The sequence below is a fragment of the Leptonotus elevatus genome, chromosome 16 (assembly GCF_054856555.1).
Source record: "Leptonotus elevatus isolate MCC_2025b chromosome 16, RoL_Lele_1.0, whole genome shotgun sequence".
Classification (NCBI taxonomy): Eukaryota; Metazoa; Chordata; class Actinopteri; order Syngnathiformes; family Syngnathidae; genus Leptonotus; species Leptonotus elevatus.
The window spans coordinates 13504976-13527866 of record NC_141254.1 but is presented as its reverse complement, the minus strand read 5'-3'; the positions used below and the strand labels follow the sequence as shown (position 1 = coordinate 13527866).

The window sequence follows — 22891 nt, the reverse complement described above, 5'->3', positions numbered from 1 at the left end:
TCACGTTCACGTGGCGACATGTCACTCAGACCTTGCCGTAGCTGTGTTTTTTTTAACAAGCTTTTCTGACCCGTAGACTTGGTTTAATATAGATTTAGCTTAGTCACGGCATCGTACGTCAATGGTTCCGCCATAATGGATGTGGCAATAAAGAGCGATCGGTGAAGAAACTCTATTTATTTGTTGCTGTTTACAGCCACCAATGTATGCAACACTAACTGATAACTACCTCAATCCATGTGGGAATAACATTTGTAATAAACAAACTAAAACTTTTTTTTTCCCGATCCAACAGGCCTATATACTGCTTGTGATTTTTTTTGTTCGAGAGGCATTAGTTTTGTGCACTTTGAGAAAGGCGCTTTGTCAGCTGTGCCACATTCAACGTGGTCCACGTACTGACGTGTCACAGTAATTAGCCAGCGTGCACTAGCCGGGATCTAGCTATATGTGATATCTGTCATAACCTTGTTCTCAACCGCTTGCACTTATGTATACATACAGTATATTTTAATAAATGCAAATTATGTATTTGGCGGTTAAATAAAACGGGATTACATCATAGACGAGAATTACGTTATATAACATAACACAATATATATATATACACATGTGTATATATATTTGTTTCGTATTGTTCATCATATAAAATGCAAATGGTAAAAATAATTCATAATGACAAACATAATATTTATGTATTGGGGGTGATTCACCTTTTGAAAGGATCAATAAGCTAGCCAACAAGTTATAAAACAGAGGTAATAAAAACAACATTGTTTTGTTTTCTAATATGTAGGTGAATAAAAACTGTATACAGTACACCTCGCCACAACATTACATTAGATATAGAAAATGTTTTTTTGCAGCACGTTACAAAGGCGGAAATTTGCACTACTACTACACCATACAAAAGGTAACTAATATTTTTCTTACCTTACTTAGCATGAGTCTCATTATGTTGCAGTGCAATTCTACACTATAAGTATGTTAATACTATCTATACACATTTCTATGAATTCAATTAATACATCTCCTGATTACAAATGTTGAAATGGGCTGTGAGATTTTTATTTTTATTTTTATTTTATTGCTATACCTAAAACACTCACCAGATGTTCCTCGAGAGCTCCTGTTATCTCCTTAGGTTATTTATACTGACATAAGTCCTCCAACAAAAAATGTTTTGTTGTTGTTCAACCCTCAGGTAGTGGTATACAAATGGAGCAAAACTGATTAAAATCATGGAAATGAACTCCAACTGTCCTATTAAATAGTGATATGCAAAATTAGTAACGCTTAATTAAGCAGAACTTAATTACCCTCATGACACATGGAGGCCTTCAAGCCCAGAGACCCTTGAGATGAGCGAATGCTTGACTTTGACATCCCAATTTTTTTCTTTTTTTTGCCTTTACGTCTTATCTCCCCTGTAAAATACTAGCCGTATGTTCTCGCCCACTCAAATGGCGGTTTTGGATGAATCTTGTGAAAAGGTCAACATACTGTTGACATTGTGAATCCATGCAGTAGATGGTGCACTTCTCTGCCTCGATGTTGGAGTCGATAAAGGTTGATGTCAATAAAGATTAAAGCGGATTGTTGAAAGATTTTCATTTCAGCCCATTTGGGCCATTGATTCTCTGACGACTGGTAGACACTGACATACTGGGTTGGGAGAGTAACAGTAGTGACAGAATTGAAACTATTTTAATCACTTAGACCATTTAGGTCTCATATCGAATGTCTATCTATCTAGCGATCTATCTATACAGCGTTCTAGCTAGCTAGCTATACATCTTTCTAGCTATGCAGCTGTCTAGCTATACAGCGTGCTAGCTATCTATACAGCTTTCTAGCTATCCAGCTAGCTATCTATTTAGCTTTCTAGCTATCTATACAGCTAACTAGCTATCTAGCTATCCAGCTAACTAGCTATCTAGCTATCTAGCTATCTATACAGCTAACTAGCTACCTAGCTATCCAGCTAGCTATCTATACAGCTTTCTAGCTATCCATACATTCTGTATAAACCCTCTTCAAACTTGGCGGACATGGAGACAATGTTTCGTGTATATGTCATTTTGTGTTTTTGTTTAGATTCCATATAGTTTTGTTTCATGTATGTCCCTCGCCTAAATCCTGCTTATTTATTAGGTTTTTGTTTACACTTGTTCTGGTCAGCTTTGTTCAATGCGACTACCAATCAGATCCCTCCGTCTACTCGTGTGCCTTGTTGTCTGATCAATTTCTTTGTATTTACTTCCTTGCTTCTTCCAGTCGTTGTTGGATCATTATTGTTGTGTCTGTAATATGTCACATAGCTTTAGTCATTATTTCCTTGATTTGTTGGGATTCTGTGAATTTAGAACCTCTTTTTTTTGTTATTAAATACTTCTTGGAAATGACTCCTCCTAACAATGCTGCTCTCATTTCAAGTTAAGTAAAACAAGGAGCAAGTCACAGTATAACACAATCTATATGGTAACTTAACCCGCGATTGCACATGAGTTAATTCTGAGCAGATACTGAATATGTTCCATATTGATGTGCCTGCAGGGGCTTGATCGCACAGTTGCGAGTACCAACTTAGCGTTACGCAATTTGAAAGCATGCAGATGTGGGTGGCATGATGATCCAAATCATCAGTTACAATTGGCTGTCTGTATTGATGGCACGGTTCAATACTAGACTTTCAGGGAATGTTGGACATGGTTGTTTGGAATGTTGAGGATTTATTTTTTATTTATTTTTTTATGTTAACTCGATCACCTGCTTGAAGGAAGACAAATACAAAAATAAGAGACATATGCTTTTCAGTTCTTATTTTATTATTAAAAGAGACAGTTCCAATGCGTCCACTAGAAATGAACATGAGCAATGTCACCATCCAGCCATCACGTTTTGCACTGCACACTGGTATTCATTTCCAACCAACAAAAAAAAAAAGAGGAAGTCATCAGAGAAACCAAGTTTGCCAGTCACATACAATGCAGCCGCTGTGCACGGAGCAGGCGGGCATGTTTCCACAACTGTTCGGCCTGGATGGCAATTTGTCATTGCGCCAACCAACTCGAGTGAGCAAAAAGCAGGTTGGACGCACTTTCTTACACAACATTGATGCTAATTTTTTATATTTTTTATATTTCAGCAGATTTTGAATTCCTGGAGGCATAGAAAATTGAAAAGATGTGAAACACACAAGCTACATGAGTGATGTCAATATAACGTGAACATTTGCATATAACTTTGTGCTACATGATGATTAATAGGTCATCCCTAAATTAGTTGAAATATTTTTTATAGCGTGGGTGCATTTCAATCTCTACAATTTTTTTCATCAAATGTCAAAATGTCTCTCTTTTGAATACATTTTCAAGGAAGACACTACAGATGGTCCAGCTGTGCACGTCGTCACTGAATTTCTACCCTCTTAGTGGAACGGGGGGTGGGGGGGGGGGTCCTTTTCAAACCTGCACCTCTTTTTGTGATAAATGTGACGTAGAAAGAAGTCTTCGTGATATAGCAGCATTGTTTTAGTCACAGCGCACGTGAAATAATCAGGTTAAAATGGTCTGAATAGAACGACTGAGTGAGGGAGGGAGAGGGGAGCTCACAGGTACATAATATAATAGTCGTAACATTTTTAGTAGTAGTGGAGCAAAGCAGCAATATCAGACCTGAATATGAGTTGTCCAATTCCGAAAGGAAGAACTTAATTGCGTTCTTCAATTTCATCCTCATGTTGTAAAAAAAAATTAAAATAAAAAATAAAAACAGTAGCTGGAAATGTGATATTTGGTACAGAAAGTAACATATTAGTTCAAAAATAGGCAAAATGACACACAATTTCACAATTACAATGTTCTCCAAACGGGTATCAAAAACACGCCTGGCAAAACCGATTCGTTCGCATACGCTCACACGAGACTGCGGCCCAAAAGAGAATGTATCTGCGGCAGGTTCATAAAGCATGAAATGAAACAACTTCCTTCCACAGTCATTTGCATACAAAGTCTATAAAAATCATGGAGTGATGGCAACAGGCCCTCTTTCCACTGCGTTCTCAGCTAGGGAAGACTCACTTGTTTCTTTGTTTGTTTGATGTCTTCGCCCAAGAAAATGAACACTAAATGTAACAAAACGTATAACGAAGAAACGTAACAGTAGAAAAATATATGCAACCTATATAAAGCTGACATTATTAACTCATTCACTGCCATAAATTCATTAAAAGATATATTACAAATTAGGGGCGATTAAATTTTTGAACTGTAATTAATCGTATGACTTCACTAGTTAACTCACAATTAATCGCAAATTTTATATCTGTTCTAAATGTACAATTAAAAAAAAATCTAGGTTTTCATACTCTTGTTAACAAAAGTGTAAAAAATGTTTAACTAATAGAAATGAGTAAATACGTTTATAGCCGTCAATGGCAGTGAATGAATGAAGAAAAAAAAAGAGAAGAAAATATGATTAAGAATTTGGGGCGTCAGGTGATTACAATTTTAATCGTAATTAATCGCATGACTTTACTAGTTAACTCACGATTAATCAAAAATTTGATGCCTGTTCTAAATGTACAATAAAAAAAATTATAGCTTTTCATACTCATGTTAACAAAAGGGGAAAAAAGTTAAACTAATAGAAATAGTTCAAATGTAATTTTGACATTTTTAGCCGTCATTGGCAGTGAATGAGTTAATAAAAATAATAATAAAAAATAAACCCAAGTTATTGTTGTAACAACAATACTGGAGGACCAAATTTTTGTACAAAAAAAAATATTTGGAAATCCGATAAAAATATATCTGCTGATACATTCCCAGCTTTTCATAAATTCTCACAAGCAATTTGTAAAATAACCAGCAAGACAATATTTTGTACCAAAATTGGGGAATGGTTTTCCTCAGAAGATTATGACTGAGAAACCATAGAAATGTTTCATTGCCACCTCATATTATTACATTATTACAAAATGATGACTAACTAATTATGTAATCAGAATTCAAGGAAAATAATTTGTTCAACTATTGTTGAAGTTGCTGTAAAAAAAGGGGGTGCGTCAACAAGGAAATGCTAGTGATATCGCAACATTATTATTATTGTTATTATTTTATACGTGATCCAGATTTTTAGCAAGTATCATTTAATTTGACACCCTTTGATTAGAGTTGTAAAGTGGTCTCGGATCTGGCCCCCGGGCCTTGAGTTTGAGACCTGTGCTTTCCAGTCATCAGTTATGAAATATATAGTTACAATTGAAGACACTTTTTTTTTCTTTTCATATTGGCTTAAATATTCCACAAAATGCTTGTGAGCGCACTCGAATGACTGTTAACCCACTTTAACCTAAAGAGTTGTCGATTGAACTAAATCAATAAAACCTGTCGCACAATGATCATGTGTCCCTGTTAGATTATCTAAAAAAAAAAAATGACATCATGCTTAATGATTTTAAAATAATAATTTGAATTAAGAAAAAAAATGGCCTGTATAAAGAAACTGTAAAATGTCTTCAATTTTGGAATCCAGCATCGGTTTTGAAAACGTGCAAAAATAATTCTCTTGCCTCATGAGCAGCTCAGGAAATATCGATTCGGCACCAAATACTGAATTATTTCTATAAAACCCCGTTCATAAATACTACTTGGACTCTAAACAGGAAAGCTACGACGAGTATATATGGCAAACTCCTGCTGGTCAAAGCTGAATACAGTAAACACTAAATACTTTTATAGCCCAACGTTTAGATATCACAAAAAGAGACTACATTTGTCATTTTTCTGTATTTTTTTAAATATTTTTTTAATATTTATATATTGAAGACACTTGATGTGTTTCAAATGTGTTTTTCTTTTTAACAGAAGATGGATCATAATAGACGTTGAATGGACCTGATTTAGGCCTCCGCCTTCACAGTACAAGAAGCGTTCACAGTGAATCTTGGCACCTTCTCGAATCAAAGCAAAGCTTTTGGTAATACACGGATGCATAGTCACAAAGGGCCACAGTGGGGACAATAAGGCAGGAGAAGGGCAAACCGATCACAATGGGCACTGGCGTCTCTGGAAAACGGACAATTCCGGCTCCTCCACAAAAAAGGAAATGAACAAAGCATATTTGGTTAGAGGGAGTGTCCGTAAGAGAGACATTTACTGTGCGCTCCCTTTTCAAAACATTGTAAACATTTGAAATGGCTCTTTTGCTTTGCGATTTCGCTTATGGAACAACACATAGGAGTTAATTCGAATTGTCACCAAACAAGACAAAGGGGGCGGGTGTACCTAATATCTAGACGCATTTCCAAATGAATTAACTGACCGACAAATTTAGTTTAGTACGCTGGAGATGCGTCACTGCCTAATATATTACAGTGCATAATCAACCATCTCATCGGGTCACTTCACGTAATGAGAAAAAACTTTAATGAACTCATTCACTGCCATTGACGGCTATAGACGTCAACAATTCATTTGAACTATTTCTACTAGTTTAACATTTTTTCCCACTTTTGTTAACTAGAGTATGAAATTTGTGATTTGTGACAAATTCCGATTACACATTTCGATGTCCCCAATTTTAAATATTTTTTATATTTTTTTCCCCGCGTCAGGCGATTGAATTGTTTTTAATTTTAATTAATCGCTTGATTTCAGTGGTTAACTCACGATTAATCACAAATGTTATATCTGTTCTAAATGTGCAATATTTTTTCTCTCTCTAGGTTTTCATACTCTCTTTAACAAAAGTGGAGGAAAAAAATTCAACTAATAGAAATCGTTTGAATGAATTTTTGACGTCTATACCCGTCAATGGCAGTGAATGAGTTCATGAACTGTGCATGATGTTATTGTAGTGGTTAAACCTGCATTTTGGCTGCCTCGTACTTACTGTAAATGTTAGTGCACAGTCTCATCATGTACACTTTTATTTTCACGAGACATTTGATGTATGCTACTTCTCATATCTGTATTAAGTCCATGAGGCTTTTAAGACATGATAAACATATTTTGGTAAAGTGCATTGTAATAATGTGTACGTTGCTACATGTTGGAAATTACTGTATTTAAGTGGAAATGCAATTTCGCATGCAAATATGGCTTACGTTAGGCTACGTTTAAATTATTGTCCAGGTTACCATGGAGCACCATTTTGGCAAAACTGTAGCGTGGCATGAGAATTTGACCATTTTTTTTGTCTCTGTATTCATTATGTTTTCAGACAGTGATCTATCCATGACACACTCAATTCATTTGGAACGATAGTAGTTTTCTGTAAATTGTACTAATCCATACGGCGGCGTATTAGGGCCATTTATAATTATTATTTATTTTTTAGAGGGGGTGTAATATTCCGAAAAAGAAACTCACAAATTTACGGGAAATAAACTCTCAGAATTTGGACATTATTAACTCATTCACTGCCATTGACGACTATAGACGTAAAAAAAATATTTAATTATTTGTTTTCATTTAATTTCTTATGAAAACCTAGAATTTTTTTTTATTGTACATTTATATATAAAATTAGTTATTAATTGTGAGACAGCTATTGAAGTCATGCGATTAATTACGATTACAAATTTTAATCATCTGACGCCCCTCATTTTTTATAATTTTTTTTAAAATTAGGGGTGTCAGGCGATTACATTTTTCAATTGTAATTAATCACAGGACTTAAGTAGTTAACTAACGATTAATCACAAATTTTATATCTGTTCTGAATGTACAATAAAAAACTTCTAGGTTTTCATACTTTTGTTAACAAAAGTGGAAAAAAATGTTAAACTAATAGAAATAGTTCAAATGAATTATTTTTTTTACGTCTATAGCCGTCAATGGCAGTGAATGAGTTTAGTGGCACATTTAGTATCCAGACACTGTAGGTACATAATTGATCATGAGATATCAGGGTATATACAGAATCCTATAAAAGAGAGTACACCCCTCATATTTCTATAAAAAATTAAGTATTTCTATGCCCAAGAGAGTTAAGACAATGCTGGAAAACCAAAACAAAAGCTGACACTTTGGGCATTTTCACCTTTGGGGTGTATTCACTTTTGTTGCCATTTTAGCTATTAATGACAATTTGAGTTACACTGCCTACTTTTAGTGTTACAGTGTCATTCCAAATATCTGCAGAAATGTGAGGGGGTGTACACCTTATTACGTAGTTAGGCTTAGTTGACTTTTCCTATTTTCACGTGGCCACCTGGAACATAATATAAACATAGCCTTAACAGTGGTTTGTATGGTTGTTCATGTAAATGATAGGAAGAAATAGGAAGAGGCATCGAGGGAAAAAAAAGAGATATCCCAACACAATGTTCCATTTATATTGGCACGTTATCTATAAACAGCGTACTGGATGATGATCAAGTTTAAATAGCTACTTACATGAGGTCATTTATCAGTTTGTCTCACCTTTCACAGTATAAAAGTGCACTCGTTGCCAAACATACCCCAATTTTCCAATTGTAAGCCAAACCCCCGCCATCCTCACACCTGCGTCTCCACACCATCAAGTTTAGGCATCAGGATCCGAGGAGTCACCCCGGAGTTGAGGTCCCTCTCAAACTCCAAAAGCTGCCCCATGAAGTTTAGATTCGGGGACACCACGGGACGACGGCTGCGCACGTATTTGTAGGCGTCCGTCATCGTCATGAGGGTGTGCTTCATTAGGTAGGCGATGACGATGGTCGCAGAACGGGACACGCCGGCCTGGCAGTGCACCAACACACCCTGGCCACTTTGATATGCTTCCTCTGCGGATGGAGAAAAAAAAAACAGGCCAGGTCATTTTGCTTTGTGTTATAAATAGGGGTGTCAAAATGAGTGCGTTCATTTAAAGTTCCTTTAACGCCGCTCTTTTTTTTTTTTTAATGCACCATTAATGACCGCCACCCCTCCTTGGAAAGCCTGTACTGGGAGGGGGGGGGGGGGGGGGGTGTTCCAGTCGCAACGCAGCAGACGCATCCACGTCAAAATTGAGCTGTAATAAATTCAATAATAATGCATATATTTGTGGAGACTGGAGTCGAGTTGTATTTGACAAGTTAAAAAATGTGCAGAATTTCACAAGTTACTTCATGTTGAAGACTTGATAGCTCTTAATATGAAAAGAAAAATGCACTGAGTTGTCATCGTCTTTCAAATGCAATTATGCCATCTAGTGGCAGAAAAATGACCTCAAAACAAATCAATATCACACGCGCACATATCTTTTTAATTTAAACTCCATTTGATCAATTATTATGAAACTACTGTATCAATGACTTAATGACTCATTTTTTCCCCTACTTTAACAATAGTATAAAAACTTAATATAAACTAAAATATTTTATGGTAATTTTTGTGTCATGCAATTAATTAGGATAAAAAAAAATTAATCGCCTGACACCCCTAGTTATAATATAACGCAAGAAAGCTACGGTCGCAACAGGACAAATTGGTCAAAAAATCTTACCAATAAACTCAAAAACCTCCTCAAAGTATTGTCGAAGGTTTTGTTTGCTGTTGTCTGTGGCTGGCAGCCTTTTGTAGTGCAGTCCTGATTTCAGGTGGTAGAGGGGAAGGTGCGTCGTCACATTGACCACGTAGCCGATGTTGAGGTGCAACAGCAGATCCAGATCTTGAGCATCCCTTTCGTTTCCAAGAAACAGGAACGGCAGGATGGCGCTGATCACAGCGTTCTCCGCGTCGGGAGTCATCGCCGACTCATCAGACAGGGAGGCGGGCAGCGAGGAGGAGAGCGGCAGAGAGAGGTGCACTGGGAAGAAGACAATATGTGACAGTTTGGAAAACTATTTATGCCTCTGGAACTTAGAACCTCTAACCATGATGAAGTGACCGCCGCTAGCCTAGCACGTTATGAATCTGTGCGGAGGCAGGTTAAACTGGGTGTTTGTAATTTGTGCCTTTTTGTGCGCGTTAACATAACCGACTCATTAGCCGCCAATTAATGAAGCAAAACAGAGAACTCGCAACTACTTTTTTTGTAGGTGTATGTTTAGCGGTTTCTTTCCCCTTTTTCATACTTTATTGAAGCAATAATGATAAAAGAAGCACCCGCTTCAAAAAGGGGTATTAAAGATAAAAATAGTGTAAGAATGGAAGAGGAGTAAATAAGAGGACATGTAAGCATGTAATATAAGATTATATGCATCGTCAGCTGCTATAAAAGTTAATGACTGAGGGTTTGGAGACTTTTTTTTTTTTTTTTAGTAGGAACCAGCCAGAGCGCATTTTTCTGAGAGAAGCTCAAACCGACTTAGCGTGGCGTGACCACACAAAAATGGCGTCACGAATATGGGCGGAGCTGGCTCTATTGTCGCGTACCAATAAATACGGAATCTTGATTAATATTGGGTGTGTGCAATATGAATTAAGCAACAAAATCCACCTGTTTTCATGCATCTCAGGGGGCGGCCATTTTGCCACATGCTTTTGACTGAAAGTGACACACGGCCACAGTGCCTAGGACATCACATGACCAAACCCTAGAATAAATGTAGGTGAGCAATGTTGGTTGCTGCCTGAGCCTTTAAGCACTTTGATGTCATTTTTAGTCAACAGTAAGTGGCAGCACATGACAAAATGGCCGCCCCCTGAGATGGATGAAACCAGGGGGATTTTTCCAACTAATTCATATTCCACAAACGCAATATTAATCAAAATACTGTGTTTGGACTCACGGAGGTGCATAGAACATATTATTGTACAGAACATTTTTTGATTTGACTTCCCATTGAACACAAGAAAACTTTTGGGTACATAAAAGCATATTTTTTTTTAGCTGTGATTCGATCCACAAGTAAAGTTTCTTATGTTTTATGACCCTGAACACAGAACGAGGATAAAAGTCTTACTTCTGCTCTTCTCCTCATTTTGATCTCTGTCGAGCGAGTTCAGAGCCAAGTGAAGGGACTGGGCCGACGGTAGAGAATGTCCCCCGTCCCTGTCCCTCTGCCAGGGTTTGGGTTTGATAAGTGTGCCGGGAGCGGACGGTGGAGGCGAAAAGGAAACCGGCGATGGCGGAGAAGGGGAGCGCGGCGACGGTGAACACGGATACGGCGTGTCTCGACTGTGCTCAAGCGTGCCCGCCATTCCTACGTCGTCCGCTTTATTAAGAAGCCTCCTGAGCGAGCTCCGTTGTTCGTCATGTCCCGATCCTGACCTGCAGCCCATAAAATCCAGGGCGGCCATCTTGTCCTGCTGCAGTCGGCGCCGGCCGGCACGGTCCGTAAGCTGGGAGCGCGCGTACTCCTGGAGGTTTTCGCAGTCGAGACGGACGAGCCCAGCTCTCTTGCTTTCGTTTTGGATCTGCCTCAAAGTGGTCTTTCCGACTCCTATTCCTATCCCGGCGCAGTGATTCTCCGTATGGGTCATCTTTCTCGCCAGTTCTTCAGGCCAGATAGTTCGTACGCTGTAATCGTCATCATCGGCTTGAAACATAGCCGAATGAGGCGCGCCGATGCTTCTTCCTGGGGGTTTACCTCTGCGAGGGTTGAAGGTTACCACTATGGGATCGCTGCTACAATAGCTACAGGTGGAGCTACCCGTGTGGGAGGCTTTGGGATTGCAGCCCGTGACACAGCTTTGTATTGCCCGAAGGGGGGCAGAAGAGGATATGGGGTTGCAAGGCAGGCATCCCCCGACCATTTTCTTCCGAAGGATAGCGGGGCTCTCAAAGTTTGCGGCCTCATTGGAGCAGGAGGCACAGCGGAGAGGTTTGAACAGGCTTGATCGGTGTTCAGACACAGTGCTGTTGGTTGAGGAAGTGTTGGAGGTGGAGCCGGTGGAGAGACACCCACCCAAATTCCTCAGGCCCATTTCTTTGCCTCCTTTTTTCACCGCGCCAACATTATGGGCGCAAGAAAACGAGGCGGAAGAGCTGCCTCCGCCCGCTCGGCAACCGGAGGCGTGCCCTTTAGACCCTCGGCATCGGACCAACCTCCAGCAGCCGCATCCGAAGGGGTGGGTGCAGTCGATGGTGCAGGTGTGGTCGGGACTGGGGAAACCTCCGGTGTGGGACGCGCACGGGGACAGGGGGAGACCATGGAGAATGTGAGGACGGTGATCTCTGTGGCGGGATGGGCGCGGCTGGGGAAATTGTTGGAAGGTGGCGGGGATGTGAGAGGGTTGAGGGGGAGAGGAAGAGGGATGGTTCAGGACGGCTGCATGGGGAACAGGGACGGAATTGTGGTGGTAGGGGTGGGGGGGGAGACTGTGGTGAACCGTGCCCAGCTTGGAAGTCTTGTGATCCAGCAAAGGGAATTCAGGGTCGGGTCTTTTCAGGAAAGTTGTGTTTTCTTTCTCTTTTACATCCTTGAGGTTGTACTGCTGTGCCTGCGCAGGGACAAACTGCAGGACTCCTCCTCCTCCTCCGGCGGACGGCGACGGCTGACCGTGTCGACTTCGCTGCGATTTGTGTTCGGCTCCAACGGTTCTTCTCTCAATCTGATCTGAATATGAAGGGGTGCATTTTCCCCGCGCACCCTTGGCACTTCCGCTATGGCCGAGCGAGTTGCTGATTCCCGCCCTGCCGCTTTTGTCCAGAGTCAATCTGATATCAATAGTATGCGTGTGGGATGGCAGTCGCGGGCTGAGAGTTACAGTCCCGTTGCTGTGCCAGTGACTCGGGTCGTTCCTGTAAACCGGCGGCACAGCCGAATGGTCGCCCGGGGTTTTCTGTCCGCGGGGAGATCTGCGTTTGCATTCCAAAGTCAGAGATTTACAGGTGGGCGAGTAGAAGTGAGGACGGGGAGCCCGGCTGATTTGTCCATTGGAAGAAGCGGATATCTGAGACGAGTGATGTGGGACGGCTTGAGGGGAAGCCTCGCACAAGGTTATGTTTTTAGGCCGCTGGATGACCACTATGCGTTCGTCGAGGGGAAGAGGAGGCATCTGGGTTCACGGGAAAGCTGCCCAGTGAAGAGGAAGAGAAAAAGCAGAGATTAGTCACAACTTTGGAAAAACACTGAAAATGTGGGTCAGACTTTAAATCCCATTTGTTTTGATCCAAAACTAGGATCATTGCCTTTTCGTCTTTAATATTTAAACACTACCCTTTTCTGTTCCATTGTTGCCACAGCGAGTCAGTTATTTATGAAATGTAAAGCCAAACCCAAAAAGCACCACAGACAACACGACAATGAAAAATGTTTCCAGTTTGTTTTTCCACACATTTTTTTTATCTGATGCAAAATGAAAACATTCCATCAGATCAACAACGTCCCATCTCAGATTGAGCGTCAACTTTGTCACACATTATCCCTTCATCACAGGCTGCACAAACGGGATACGAAAACGACACCCACTGGTGCACGTTTGACCTTAATGGATCACATCATAGCAAGGAACCACTCCCCTTTTTTGCCAAATCCATTTCAATGTGCACATCTCATTTTCGACTTGGGCCACTCGCCAGAAATGGAATGCTCATCTATATATTCTAAACGTTTGACATCCCAGCACAGAGGGTGCCATTATAATGAAAAATTGCAATCAGAAAAGGGCCAGGGTACGTTAATCAGGATGCCAATTGGCTTCTTAAAAGCTTATTTACAAACATTGTGATGAACTTGCAAACAACCCTTTATCCCTCAGAGGACTCATGGAGTCGACACATTTGCTGCTGTCGAGGATAATGCCCGTCCGTGCCCAATGATAAATACCTACTTGCTGCTGTGTAGATGTGCCACACACAACATTGAATCAATAATCAATTTCAAAAATGGCTACTGCTAATATTGAACAAAAATGGTTGGATCAATCAGAGATGTACATTTGTCTTGGCGTGGAGTAAACACGGACCACCACGTATATACACAGCAATCCAACTTTTTCTCAACACCACACAGCACAAACGAGTACGTAATCGCTTCACAGCTCATTAAAAGGCAACTTCGCACCTTAGTTGAGCCATTTAATCGCCACAATCATCATCATCATTAACATTTAATGACTTATTGGTACACTACACCACAACAGAAAACACACCCCGATGAACACACACGCGCATACTGATGAATGGGGATCATCTGTAATGTTTAATGATTCTCGGACTCATTAATCTGCTGATTAAATACTTGATCTACTTTTAACCACGTAGGAAGTGGGACCAATTGCCATGCAGTTCGGTTGGGTACAAATGATACAGTAGGGTCTGTTTACTGCTCAAAGGGCAGATGTTTTATTTTATGTTACAGGTTTAAATATGAATTATTATTATTTATAATAATGAAATAATAATAATACATTATTTATATTGATACAGGTTTAAAATTACTAACTTATATTATTATTATTATTATTAATTATTACAGCTAATTAATATTATTTCCGATGAGCAAACTCTAAAGCAAATTGAGACTGCTCTGCATTAACTGTATATGACCGGTTTTTTTCACGCGGTGAGATTGGCAGATTGGCATGATGGATTATTATCAGCCGGCATGAATGTCACAGAGAATGACGAGGCCTTTCGACAAATTTGGATAAGAAGCCAAAGCCCCTCACATATAGTATAACCTGAGTGTGCAGGTTTTATGCTTGTACTTAATTGGGAAGTAACCCCCCCCCCCCCCCCCCCCCAAAACGTTACAATAATATATTATATGCAACTTCACTAGTCTAAATACGATATTCTGATTAATGTTGAGTTTGTGGAATATGAATTAAGCAATAAAATCCACCTGTTTTTATCCATTTTAGGAGGCGGCCATTTTGCCACTTGCTCTCAACTGAAAATGACATCACAGTTAATCGGGGTCAAGTAACAACCAATCACGGCTAAGCTTTGGAAAACCGGTGAGCCGGGTAAAAAAAATATATATATTTAAAAAATGAGATTGCATTTCATTTACTAGATAAATTAAATAATTCTGAAATACACTATTCTCTCATATTTACATTAAAATATTGTATCATGTTTAATATTTATATGTTTGCAAGTAGACTTCGGAACACCTACAACGACAAGAGGTTAATAAAAAATTGTCCCCACATTTTTTATGATAGAGAAATTAACTTTCACTTTTATGAAGCTGAAGTTATCTATGATTTGTTTCATCGTACTTTTCATTGAAATCAACATAACTCACGGTTTAATAGCCACTGATTTACATCTGATTCAAGTTAACCCGTGAGCAACAATCTCACTCAGTTTGACAAAATCAAGATCATTTGCCAGATCATAATGTTGTACTATTGACTTGATTTGTTACAACAAAGTAATGAAGATAGATCTCCACCTGTGACGATGACGAGTCACAATATCAATATTTGAGTGAATATTTGACCAGTGTAAAAGTACTGCACGACACTGATGATGAGCATGTCATGGTCTCTTATACTCTTTGGTTGTGTTTTACATTTTGAGATGACTGAAATCAGTTGATACCAACTTCTTATTTAGTCTAAAAATGTCCGACAACTAAAACCCAACCAAAATGCATGGCCAGATACATTACATAAGGTTATGTGCAAATGCATATAACAACACTACTCTATATATATTTTTTAATTGACCTATACTGTACCATCAACAGCATTCCTTCAATTTCATTATTTTAGCAGCATGTGCGTGCGTAGGGTCATTTTCAATAGAATTTTTCCATCTTGGGCCATATTCATAATGAATCGCTCACTGAGTGGAAGACTCGGGGAAATAGTGGAGAATAAACGGGGAGACAGATAGACTGTCAAACACACAACAGGGGAAAGTGAACAAATCCCAAATAGTCTGGGGGATGTCCTCCATCCCCACAGCAAGCAGATACCGACCCAAAGAGAAGGCAACCTGATCTTTGGTATCCTCATGCCTACGTCCGCGCACACAGTCTGGCGATGGTGTCCTCATCTTTTGTGTGAGTGAGTGTGTGTGTGTGTGTGTGTTTTTTCCTTTTTCAGCTTTGCCTGTGGTAGAGGGGGTGGGGGTTACATTGACCCAGATTTGTCATGGTGGAAGCCGCTATCTCTCTGATCACCGCTCGCTCACACTGCCACTGAAGGCTGGCTAGTGGCCTTTTCACTCCCTCATAGTTGGATATTCAGCAGACCGTCATAGTCACTGAGACAAGGAACACACCAAAAAAGGAAAGAGTCAATCCAAGCACGCTCTTTGTTATCGCCAATCATGTGACACGGTGATGCAATTGCAGTTGAACGTGCAGAAGTTCAATGTTTGAGTGGATCGCTAGATTGACCAGTTTAAGATTTGCATGAAGACACATCTTAATGTATACAGTATATTTCATTAAAAAAAAGTGATTTGTTAAATAATAATTAATGTGTTCAATATTTGACCTACACAGAAGTCCAGTAACAGACCGCCGCTCTGGTTCTGATCTGCCAGGGGCATAAAGCGCCTGACAATTTAGGTCCTTGGGACACACAAACCCCCTTCAAGGTGATGGCTCAAGGGGGGAACATTGTGACCTGAATTTGAAAAAAAAAAAGAAAAAGAAAAAAAAGAGGCTATTTACAGTTTTACACCACCACAAGCTCAATAACTAAGTACAATAGATATAAAAAGTCTACACACCCCTGTTCAAATGCCAGGATTTTGTGATACAAAAAAGTGAGAAAAGATAAATCATTTTAACCCCCCCCCCCCCACACACACACACAATTGATGTGTCCAATAACAACAATTCATTAAAAAAAAAAATTCTAGACGGGGCAAAAAATATATAATTCTAGACTGGTCAAAAAAAAAAAATTCTAGACTGGGCAAAAAAATAAATAAACTGAAATAATGTGGTTGCACGACTGTGCTAAAGCTCCTATAACTGGAATGTGTCTGTGTTCAGAATGAACCAATCCCTTTCAAACTCGTGTCAAGTGAGAGTCACACCAGCCACCGTTTAAAGCAACTCTGAATTAAAGCCAAATACATTTCAGATGTGACATTTGAAATAAGCAAAGTATGGTGGTGGTAGTAGCTATGTTTTAGGACTGTTAACTGGGGCCTTACGCAAGATGGTAACGCAAATAGGAACAGTTAGCGATAGCAATCATGGTTTAGCACGCTTCTTCTAAAAAAGCAACGGCATGTCAGTAAATGTGCATCTTAACTTTATTTGGGTTTAATCTGAGGTACTTTAAATGGTGGCAGGTGTGACTGACTGACTGACTACCATTTAATCTAAATTTAAATGTGATACAGCTCTTGATTTAATCTAACAAGATTGTCCAATGCGTTTCTAATGTTGTGGCTGCCATTCCAAGTATTGCTACGACAAAAGTGAAAACCTCGACATTTGACGACGGTCGGTGATAGTGCTTCCTTGCCAGGTTTTGCCCCAAAGAAGAAATATCACTCCCCCTTAATGGCGCCTGAGTTCCTCACAAGAGCCTGAAGAGTATTTATTTATTTATTTCTTCTATTTGATTGCTTTTCCTACAATAGAAATCATCTATCAAGTGAGCCTTCAAAGATGGCGCAGTGTTTTGGGGGGAGAAGCCGTTGAGGGAGCTTTTTGGGAACCGATGCTTATCGGGCTGTAAAAGATTAAAGACAATCTTTAGTTTCTTCTGCCGGTGGGTAAAAAAAAAAACATTACAAGTACCTGAATGCACTAAGCGTGAAAGGGAGAGGATACACTGCAAATAGGATGTGTTAAATCGATAATGGAAGAAGGTACACAATACAGAATATATATATATATATATATATATATATATATATATATATAGATTCCAACCTATCCAAAAGTGGAGTATACATCTATAAAATTATATTTTTTAATATCGCTAACATATTTTTTTTACAAAGACAGATACTTTTTGAGGAAAGTGTGAATTTTTCTTTTATTCCATCATACACAAATGTGCTTTGACCTAGCCATATTTGCATTCTCGATACGAGTGTTACCGAATGACACTTTTGTCGGTATGTTGAGGTTTTCTCTCGGTCATTTAACTCATTCACTGCCATTGACGGCTATAGACGTCAAAAATTCATTTGAACTATTTCTATTAGTTTAACATTTTTTTGTGTGAAAACCTAGATTTTTTTTTATGGTACATTTAGAACAGATATACAATTTGTGATTAATCGCGAGTTAACTAGTGAAGTCATGCGATTAATTACAATAAATGTATTTTTTATTTTTAATGATCTTTTCTTTTCTTTTTTTAAATCGCGTCAGGCGATTAACATTTTCAATTGTAATTAATCACATGACTTCAATAATTAACTCACGATTAATCACAAATTTGTATATCTGTTCTGAGTGGAAAATTAATATAAATAGTTCAAATGAATTTTTGACGTCTATAGCCGTCAATGGCAGTGAATGAGTTAAAGATCTTACGGTTGAGTTATGATCACTTCAACATTTGAAAAAACAAAAACAAAAAAACATCACATGGTAAACTGGGATTGTAGAACTATGCAAGGGTACTGACATTGCCTGTACTTGTGTGACAGTGTGCATGCCTGCAAGCAAACTGGACGGATGAACATGTCCTGACAATGACCAAAGGACAAAAAACATGTCGTTACATCCTCTTATATGAAATGGTGGCACCTTTTGTAGTCTTTATAAACCTGCAACCGGCCGTTTAAACACACAAACAAATGCATCATTTTGAATATTAGATGAACTGTCACAGTAAGACTTCCCAGTTGTGGCTAATGAGCAGTTTACTTTAACAGTTTGCCACAAAATCGTCTTTTTATAAAGCAATACTTATATTTCCTTGTACTACATTGGTGTCACAACATCGAGTAAGGTCTCTCAAGTGCCACTTGGGATTCCTTGAAGGGCAAAGGCGGCACAAGGAAAATCGGTACAAATGTTATATAAATGGTAATAAAAGCCTGTGCTCTGTTTGGCTACTGGCCAAAGTGCATTTGGATCAGACATTGCATCCTAAATGTCTTTAACTCTTCAGGTCCTTGCACTGTACGTCTTTACAGTAATTTAAGTTGAAAGCGGAAACAGAATGTTGAAACGCAATCAGCACCGCTTAACATCCAGTGAGTCGGGTGCAATGGATGCACATAATCTGCATCAAGTAGAAGTGCAGCCTTGATTATGCAAATGTTGATGTGCTGTGGATCTCGAAGAGCATATCAGAAATGTGCGATGAGCAGCTGAATGGAAACCAGTGCGTGTGCAGCCTCAGAGGTGCGGCTAATGCATTATGAGTCACTTTTAATTATGGCCACAGTTGATCATCAATCTGAAGGCCATGATAATAACAAGGATGTTTGGTATTACTATTTTGTCATATTGGAATAAGGTGCATGTACAGTATAAGTTGTCAATTTCCTTTTTATTTATTTATTTATTCTTTTTTTTATTTTGTACTGAACATCTGCAACAACATTAGCTACTGTATAGCAAAAATGATTGGCACTAATGTTGCAGGCCAGTTTCTAAATGCGCCGTTATGATAATCAGCTTTGTTTGGCTGCCTCATCAGCGCTCATGCCCCCCCACAACAGGCGACTGAGAGGAAGTCAGAATAATTACATCACTTAATCGCCACACTCAGCAGACACGGATGGAAGTGACAAAACAAAATGGACAAATCTTGCTCTCGCCGCATCTGCACAATCATCATGGACATTGACACAAATGTCGAATAACCATGTATTAGTGCCTAGACTTATCCGCCATATTTGTTATTCAAATGGTGTTACTAATTGTACTTTAGTGCTACACCATATGTTGTCTAAAGCCTTATATTCACTTCTTCTTTTTTTTAAATATATGGGAGTGTACATTGTGGAGTGATGCACACAGCCGTGCTGATCTATGGTTTAAATCTAATCTACGGTTTAGTTTAAAATAACTTCCATTAAATGCCAGGCTCCATCGCCATACACTGGCCAATGTGTCAAACCTAGTTTTTTTGTTTTGTTTTTCACTTTTGGTAAACTTTTAAATCCATCTTTGTCGTGTCTGTCACAGCAGCTAGCTAACTAGCTAGCTCGCTAGCTAGCGCTAAGCTAACCTCTGTGAGGGTTCGTCTCTCCAGTCCAGCATTCAAGTATGCAAATCCTTTCTTTTTTTTTTTGACTGATTGATTAACAGTTAAATATAATGCTCGTTAGCCGGCTAAACTTTGCCGTACACTTGTAAAAACTCTCGGGTGTTGTGTTTTAAACACCGATAGAATGGATGGATATTGATATGGATATTATTAGCAGCAGCAGCAAAACTAGAAAGAACCGGCTTTTAAAATAATTGGTCTAACCTCAACTGTGACCTCAGGGTGCTTAAACATCTTCTTTTTTTTTTTTTAGATATACAACATAGAAAAAAAGTATTACAACATTTCAACATTACACATCTAAAGCCAAACTACTTCTGATTATATATAATATAATCTAAAACAGAAAAGAGTGACGTTTTATTCCCACGAAGAGTTCTGATTCGTCTAATCCGTGTGCATGTTCTTCATAAGAGGAAGCAAAAAGAGTTGCCTGATATAGACGACTAAGAATAGCAGCAGAAGAAAAGCTCCTTAGAAAATAAATGTTGGAATTTGAGTCCTCCAGTCAGATAAAAAAGAAAAAAAGAAAAAACACACAGTATGCTTTAAAGAATAATCTCCTCTAGGGATGGGTTCTGAAGCCCCGCTGTCATGGCTAGTTATTGAGAGTTATTCTAATGGCTTGACAATTTAAGTCACATCACTGAAAAAATTGTGTTTATGCTTCCGACAAAGTGAGCGCTTCCGTTTCTTAAATAAATGTCACAATTCTGACACAAACCCCAAATCCAATGAAACTGAGACGTAGTGTTAAATGTAAATAAAAAACAGAATACATTTAATTGCACATCCTTTTCAAACTATTCCATTGAATGACAAGATGTTTAATGTAGTGTCGTAGTAGTTTAAGAACGTTTCCCAATGTACAATTGTAAGGACTTCAGAGATTTCCTCATCTATGGGCCAATGTCAACAAAAGATTCTGAGAATCAACATTGAATGCTTCTTCTATCCCTTTGGCGCCACTGCATTAAAAACTGGCATTATTATGTAAAGGATATTGCGAACGCTACAGAACAATATTGTCATTTAACATTGATTTCTGCATCCACAGATGCTATAAAACTCTACCATGCATAGCAAAATCCATGTATCAACAATACCCAGTCATAACTGCTGGGTAATGCTTTTGATTGATCATGTCACAGATGTTGAAATTAAACTATTAGCATAGTTGTCATCAAATTCCAATAGAGGGTTTATTTCCACAACTATTTGAATCACAAGACTAATGTATAACATTGATGTCCATTTTAACGACGCAAAATACACATATTAGAATGTGTGCACAGGATAATGTGAATTGTGATGACAGTATGCATTCACGGCAGAAAAATGTGAACTGTATTCCTTTCACTGATACACATTGGCAGGCTACATCCTGGCAAAGCAGCCTTTTTTGGTCTGTTTGTGTGTTGTTGTTTTTTTGGTCTACAGTCACCAGCCACAAAGTATACAACTGTAAAATAGTGCATGGAAATTATGATAGAATGAATTATTCTTAATGTAATGATTCAGTTTGTTGTAGAACTGCATTGATAGTCAAAATAAGTTAATTTCTACCCTACCCCCAAACCTCAGAACAGTTGATCACCTTTCCAGTGGATCTTGAATTAATCATCTGGCAGTGATGTAATTAAAAGCACCAATGATGCATAAACTGCTAAAATGCTTAATATCATCAAAATAATTTGATGAGTATCCCTAGTCTTTCTCACAGTGAGCTCCTTGTTGTTCCCCTCATTAACCTCACCGCAAACATAATATACATTTAAAAAAATCGGATATTCACGAAAATGCAGTACTGTACAGTAAAACGAACATATTTAGCTCATTTTTACACATCCGCTAGGTGTCCCACTAGCTGATTAGCAGTATTAATCGCACGCTCGTACTTGTAGTGTTCAAACCTTCTTCTCTTCTTCTTCTTCTTTTTTTTTTTTTTACTATGTTGACAAAATCTGCTGTGTGGCTCTTATCGAGGCATGCACTGTACAATTAATTCAAGCAATAATTAAGATGAATTAAGAAAAAACGCACTAACATCATTTCGTGACATTCGATGTGGCGCGCAATACAACGTTAACAAGAAATAGCTGCACAATACACAAAGCATAATGTCGGTATACGGTGAATTGGACCCCCCCCCCCCCCTCCCAGATGTCAGAATAGCCGACCAACACTTGGCGCACGCATGCAGCCTGCAAGGCCAACCGAACCTGACGTTAGCGGTTTGACAAAAACAAAACAAAAAAAGACCGACTTACATCAAGAGAGGTAGTCCCGGAGTGCGGTCGTCATTTATATGCAGCGTCACCACTCGTCTTCATGCCTGTGCTGGTACCGATGGATCTGGTCCGATCCAGATGTGCGTGGCACCCAGGCTGTCCGCGCGCTCGCGTGGTCATGGGGCTTCAAAAATAAAAGACTTAAAAAAAATACAAATCGATTTAAGTTTGCATGAGAAAAAAATCGGCATGTGGAGCGCGCTGGCTCGGCCAAGTGAGCGTGTGTCAAAGTGAGCTGCGGCGCGTGCGTGTGTGTGTGTGCAGCATGTGTGTGTGAGCGTGTGTGTGTGTGTTGGGAGGTGGGCTCTATTGTCTCTGCTGTGCATGACATCATCTCAGGCCAATGGGGGAGCGCACGAGATCAAGAAGAGCCACGGGCGTGCATGTTGACACACAGTCATGCTCACATTCGTTATTATCATCAGCATCCGCTTTTTTTTTTCTTGTTGTTTCAAGTTCAATAACACAATACTACACAGGGAATCGAAATTATATATGGCTTTAAATACAGATACTCGAAATTTTCTAACAACGACTCAGGACAAAGTAAACGTACTGGTTCGACTCTTGTAAAAAGTACAA

General features: G+C 39.0%; 1 protein-coding gene across 1 annotated transcript; it reads right to left on the bottom strand.

Annotated features, from left to right (window-relative positions):
* Nucleotides 1-2805: 2805 nt before the first annotated feature.
* LOC147160869 (uncharacterized) lies at nt 2806-22557 on the bottom strand. The gene is made up of 4 exons (XM_086098254.1): nt 22289-22557; nt 10877-12931; nt 9475-9777; nt 2806-8773 (listed from the first exon to the last, which is right to left on the bottom strand). Exons 2-4 carry the CDS (start codon nt 12912-12914, stop codon nt 8508-8510), a joined length of 2607 nt encoding a protein of 868 aa, XP_085954380.1. The 5' UTR covers nt 12915-12931; nt 22289-22557; the 3' UTR covers nt 2806-8507.
* Between the last annotated feature and the right edge of the window lie 334 nt (nt 22558-22891).